This window comes from Lottia gigantea (genome assembly GCF_000327385.1).
Source record: "Lottia gigantea unplaced genomic scaffold LOTGIsca_53, whole genome shotgun sequence".
Taxonomy (NCBI): domain Eukaryota; kingdom Metazoa; phylum Mollusca; class Gastropoda; family Lottiidae; genus Lottia; species Lottia gigantea.
In genome coordinates this window covers 734,835-741,356 of record NW_008709815.1, presented here as the reverse complement: position 1 = coordinate 741,356, position 6,522 = coordinate 734,835, and the positions used below count along the sequence as shown (strand labels likewise).

The window sequence follows — 6,522 nt, the reverse complement described above, 5'->3', positions numbered from 1 at the left end:
TCTACTCGGTACAAAAATGTAAGCACTAAGAAGTTTGAATGTTCTGATAAAACGTAAATTGGCCAATCTAGTGTATTCCACATTCTTTATTTCGAGTGCTTAACACTTTATGGAAGGAAATTTAGGACCAATTGCATATCAATATTTCCAGTTGATTTCAATTATACGGATCTATGTAGCCTTACATAAATTAGCAGTATTGCATTTGCATGTACATTATATAGCATATAGATATTGACATATATAGTAATGGATTTGAATGTTCATTCTTACCTTTATCTTCCAAATTAAAATGTGCAAATTTAAAAGTATTTATTGTTGACAAAGAGGTAATAATGGTTTAGTAAACGTAGAATTTCAAATTCAATTATTCTAGAGTATGGTATCTGAAAAAAGCCATAGTTTTTGCTTTGCTTGTTTGTGTGATAGATGTGCGTAGTAACCCCTAAGCACTTACCATAGTGGCCTAATTTAAGCATAATGCAGTAATCAAATATGGATTGCTCTGAATTTTTGAAAAGGATCTATTATTACAATTTTAATTCCTGATTCGCATTTTTGGAAAAACGTAATAATTCGTATTAATGATGACTTATGCAAGAAGTATTTAAAACTTCCGATGAATTACCGTTATGACGAACGCGGAAACATAGTTTCGGTTTCGAGGTTAGTTTGAGTAAAGATTCACAGGGATTCACAAGATTCAAGACGGAGACCCCCTAGTGTTTACCTATTTCGTAAAAATCTAGGCGTAGAGTTCACCTGATATTTCATGAATCACATGCTCTATGCTAATAATCCAGCCAGGTTTCATCACGATACTATAGCAATACAAAGCTATATCTTACACGCTGGTACATGACCTCAACAGAAACTAGGACGTTCAACAACCAATCAGATTCGAATTATCTCGTTCTCGACACGCCCCCTTAGTATATATACTCGTATCGCCCTATTTATTTTTAGAGCATATTCATTGCTAGTACTGTTCACACATTAACTTGTACAATATTCTAACGGATTTCTTTGTGTTTTAATTTCTTTGTTTGGATTATACTAATTCACATCATGACCTTTACTGAATCTGGAGAAGTAGTCGGAATGGAAAAAATACAAAAGTAAGTGTTTGTATTTTATGCAATTATTTGGTAATATGATATGCAAATTCAATATATGTGCAATATTTACATATTACTTATGCAATAGTCTGGGATATGCATTTATAGGTTTATAGAATATTCTTGAAGTTTCCAGAAGGCATGTACGAACGTATTTTGCAAGATTTTCTCCTTAACTCTGTCTTCAGGTCGTATGATGAAACCATCTTTATCATTAGTGCGGAGTTTAATCCATATTGTTATGTGCCTTTTGCAATTTCCTAATTATCCCAGTAATTTGCAAATGATATTTAAATCTCAAAAACAGATCAAACTCTTCTGACAGTTATTTCACATTTAAAATTTTGAAAATCCTATCTCAATTTGTTCCATATATCGTGACGTGTAACAAACAGCCTGTCGCTATTGAAGCAGACGATATTTGTTGGCGCGTACCACATGGTTACACAAGGCAGACGATCTAAACTAGACAGGTGTTTATCGTATGGACAATGAACCTTAAAAATTCTGTCGTCTGCTAACCACTCACCGTTTTCATTTGATCTTTTTGAAAGATTAATCGTCTTTTGACTGACTTAATTTTTTTGAAAAGGTTGTCCGATTTGATAATGAGAAGGTTGAAGTCATCAGGACTTCAAAGGTCATCTAGGTAAATTTAAATACATTTGATAGCCACGCTCGTATGTTAAATATATGCACCGAAACATTCAACCGAGGGATTTAAAAATGATTTTGACAGTTGCTGACGCAAACTTGAATTTGAAAGTTCAGCTATGCAACTCGTAGCAGCTTGTGCCGATTTCGTTGCTCAGTATACAGCCACACCCTTTGATGGTGTATCTGTGCTAGTGATGATGGTCTTTGCGACCAAGTCATTGGATAACCTTGTCATCTGTTGATTTTAAGTTATGTCCTTGGATTTGTATGATTACAAAGTATTACTCAGCAAGAGTCTGCACAATGGTTAGATATTAATCATAAGCATATATTTAACCGATGATTCACACCATGGGTAACATCATCAGGTGCGTCATTCCTCTAATCTCGGATGATCCTGGCCTTGTAATTGACCACAGTGTTAATGATCAGCCTTTGAGTTCAGAAGTTTAAAAGATAGTTGGTATACCTTGCGAAAGATTCTAGAATGTTCTAAGTCGCAAACCTACTCAATCTTTCCTAATGCCATTAGCCATACCAATGCGTGGTCTTGAACATCTGAAATGTCACTGTTGACAATAACATATCAATCTTTGGTGACGAATAGAACGTCATTATTCTTCATTAGACATAATTAAAACATCTAATTAACAAAACGACCAACACCTTTAATACATAATATCCATAAGTCAATTAACATGTAACGTGATTCTATTCTTAGTTTAATAGATAGCTGCCGTAACATACAAATGCCAAAGATGTCTTGCATTCGTCATGGCATTAATTGCCTTCAAAGTTTACACTGATGCTAAATGTAGGAAATTGCAAAACCGGACTGGATCTTCAAATACTTAATGAAATAATTTTAGAAATAACACTTTTATGTTTTGCCTGTTTGTTTGTGGCACGAAATTGATATATTTCGTAATGAAACGAAGTGGCTTCCAATCTAATGTGACGTAGACATACACGACTATAAATTCTTCTATGACGTGGGCAGGAATTCCACTATAGCTGTCTACTTGATCGGATATTTATAGCTTCAAAATATTTGTCTTGACTTGTTTTTCTGCACTGTTATGTAAAGCCAATGTTGAATATATAAGATAACTATATGAAACATATTGAGATTATAAAATATCTTATACAAGCAAGATAGTTTATGTAACTAACGCCTTTGTTTTTATCTTTACAGAAGTAAAAAACCAATTGGAGAAGTACTTCAAGAATGTTTGTGGCAAGCTATCGATCACCAAAGGATAACGTCTGGTGTTTTTGAATGTGCAAAGCTGTTGCACTGGTGAGTGAACTTTGTACTTAATGCCGTCTTTGTTTTGAAATTCGCACAATATGCAGCTATTGATTGCATAGGGAACAAAAAAATATGGCATTTAATTTCTTCTATGAAATATTTGCAACGTTTCAATAATTATACTTGATGATATTGATTATAAGCTATTAATAGATTATCATATTACACTGGGAAATAGAGTTGAAACCAAAACTAGGCTTCCACCATACAAATGTTCCCCTGGGATTTCCTACGCTTTTTCTTTCAACCTACACAATGTCATATTGGAAATCATCCGTATTATAAATAGCTATATAAGAAACCTAATACAGACGTATAATTTTAATAATGGCCAAAGGGGTTTTTCGTATTCAAGTTCTATAAATAGCTAATCCAGCTGATGTTTCCAGCTAAAAATAAAACTGAAAGTAGAATTTTCTTTTCTGTTTATTTCAGCAATCCAGAAAATGTTATGATTTGTGTTTTACCAGAGGCTGAAAGTGAAAATATTTCAATTCATATTCAGCATACTTTAATTGAGGCTTTCTGTTGGGAAAATGACATTCGAATCTTGAAGGTAAGAAATATCAACATTTTGCAAAAATCGTTTTTCTTAACACAAAAATGTTTCATTCAGCACTTGTGCATATGCATTAATGCATAAACTATGCTAAGATTAAATTATTTTGCTATGCATAGTATGTGAGGTCTCTTGAAAAATGTTGTTCTTTGCTCAAATGAAGTCGCAGTAAAACACCAACTCGAAAAACACTTAATTATAAGTTGAAGGTCATTTGAAATTTGTTTACGTCACGCCAACTGTCGTCTGCTACAGAAAACTAATACACGAAAATATCGATTTGTAATGAAGTTATTCTTGAATAACATGTTTTTGTCAACTGGCCAATAATGAAAGCTTTCAAATTTATAAAAATTAAGGAGGTCAAATTAACACCCTCTAATGCGGACATCCTACAACTGGCTATCTCGAATTTGATTGGGTGGTTGACATAGCCAATTCAGAGAAAAAGGAAGTGTTTAGTACTAGAATGAGAATTGCATATCCTATTCCATGTATACATGTTTTGTATTTTTCAATTTTTCAGGTAAAAAATGCATCTAGCCTGAGTAAATGTTTGTACACTTTTCAAGATGGCGACGAGAAAAGAATCATCCCTGACGATCTAAGTTGTATGCTGGTTGAATATCCTAAAGGCAGATTAAGTGTAGAAGACGAAACTATATCAGATTTTTATGAAGAGATGATAGCAAGCGACATTTTTCCTAAACCAGTTATTGAACTTCCTGTATGAAGAGTTCATCTCATCATTTCATCTTTAAAACCAATATGGTGGGTACTGGCTTCTTGAACTCTGTTAGTAGCCTACATAATGGCATTGAAAGCACAAGAAATTTGCATGGACATTGGGGATCTTTGCCGTTCATTTAAGTTCATTGAAGCACACGTGTTCTTAGTACAAATTTTAATTGCGTCAGAAAGATTTTAGTTTGTTTACATAAAGAGCTATTATTTAACCAAAATTTTTTTTCTCTTTACAGATGGATTTCCTTAAATCCTTCATCAAATAAGATTGACGGCAAGTCAGTGATTAGATAAACAGCACAAACAACCAAAAAACATCCATAACATCGTCATTGTGGAACATTGAGAGATTGAGAGGGAGGTGGGGTCTGACTGGACCAGCTAAATGGTCGACGGTGGGAGAAAGCAGACGACACTTAAATACTCAGATGTTGAGGTTGATGCTGAAGTTCTTAATACCATATGATAGTCATGCGGATTCAGACTGGAGTGAGGGACGCCTGCTACAGTGGCGTGGACTTTGACCAAACAGAATGGAATGGGTCATTACTGGATCTGCTATTTGTTCATTCATTCATTGGAGAGGTGGAATAGACCTTCATCTTTTTAAAGACGCTAAAGCTTTTATATTGTGAAGAAAATACGACCAGAACTCAGTAATCAGTAATATTGCTGCAGTGGATTCTCAAAGTTGCAAAGGTGCAATGGATCTTTTACAAAAAGCAAAGAAAGACGGCCACTAAACCAACCGAAATAACTTTTCTTTCACAATACAGTGTGCCAAGTGGTTGTTTGGCGCCAAAAAAAGGCACCAAAGATTTCCAGAAGTGAGACGTCTTAAAGAAGTGCATCGGAAGTGCTTTGTGTATGATAGAACGTTTTTTTTTTCAGACTTAAGTTTTAGTAAACTTGAAAGCTTATTATAATTTTTCCCACATTTTATTTCATGTTGTTATTTTCCTTTATGAGTTAAAAATTATGACTTAACAATTTCCTTATACTGGGAGTACTTCGTGTGGTCCAAGTAGGAAAACTGGCACATGTTGACTTTTAATTATTTCCGTCTTGGCTAGTCTTATGTTTTTAACTACTTGTAGTTCAGTACCCTGGCATACTTATGTAATGTTTGTCACATTTTGGTCATGAGTCACTCACATGGGTTAAACAGCTGATCGAAAGAAGTGGGAATTTACGCGGAATGTCAATTTTTCCTGTTTACACTGAATTCCAAAATTTATGAAAAGTTAGCATATTTTGGCGCGAGTATTCATATTGATTCATGTAAACAACCATCCTTCCCTAGAATTATTTATCTTCGTTAGCATTATTTTATATTCATCAAACATTAGAAAAATTGTGTATTTTGTTCAATAAAATATAGAAAAATTACTTTTATTTTGTTTTAAATCAAGGGTGGGTCTTTCATCCTACGGGAATGCATTTAAAAGAAGAATCGAATGTACACTTCCCAGTTGCCCACGGACATCACAATGTCATCTTTTTATCATCTGAAGAGCACAAGTGACTAAAATATTAAGGAAAAATCCAAAAATTGAAGAACACCCCAAGGCTCTCATAGTTTTATTATGAAAAAAAATGGCAAATGCTGGAAACATGTGTCATATGACTTTGTTAAAACAGGTGTGCTTGCAGTAGATCGCACAATCGGACCATCAGAGGCGATATCATCTGATAAACAATCGTCAAAAAAGATCGTGAGAGAACATATCTGACAAACAATCGTCAAAAGATGATCATCAGAAGCAATATCATCTGACAAACAATCGTCAAATAATGATCGTCAGAGGACATATCATCTGACAAACGTTCTTCAAAAGATGATCATCAGAAGCAATATCATCTGACATCCAATCGTCAAAAAATTATCGTCAGAGGACATACTATCTGAGATCCAATCGTCAAAAAATTATCGTCAGAGGACATATCATCTGACAAACAATCGTCAAAAAATTATCGTCAGAGGACATATCATCTGATAAACAATCGTCAAAAAATTATCGTCAGAGGACATATCATCTGACATCCAATCGTCAAAAAATTATCGTCAGAGGACATATTATCTGACATCCAATCGTCAAAAAATTATCGTCAGAGGACATATCATCTGACAA

The 6,522-nt window shown here is 34.1% G+C and overlaps 1 protein-coding gene across 1 annotated transcript; it reads left to right on the top strand.

Annotated features, from left to right (window-relative positions):
• Nucleotides 1–980: 980 nt before the first annotated feature.
• On the top strand, nucleotides 981–5,779 carry LOTGIDRAFT_234627 (hypothetical protein). The gene is made up of 5 exons (XM_009062769.1): nucleotides 981–1,118; nucleotides 2,971–3,075; nucleotides 3,523–3,643; nucleotides 4,173–4,417; nucleotides 4,627–5,779. The coding sequence occupies exons 1-4, from the start codon at nucleotides 1,069–1,071 to the stop codon at nucleotides 4,377–4,379; spliced, it is 483 nt and encodes a 160-aa protein (XP_009061017.1). The 5' UTR covers nucleotides 981–1,068; the 3' UTR covers nucleotides 4,380–4,417; nucleotides 4,627–5,779.
• The last annotated feature ends 743 nt before the right edge of the window (nucleotides 5,780–6,522 follow it).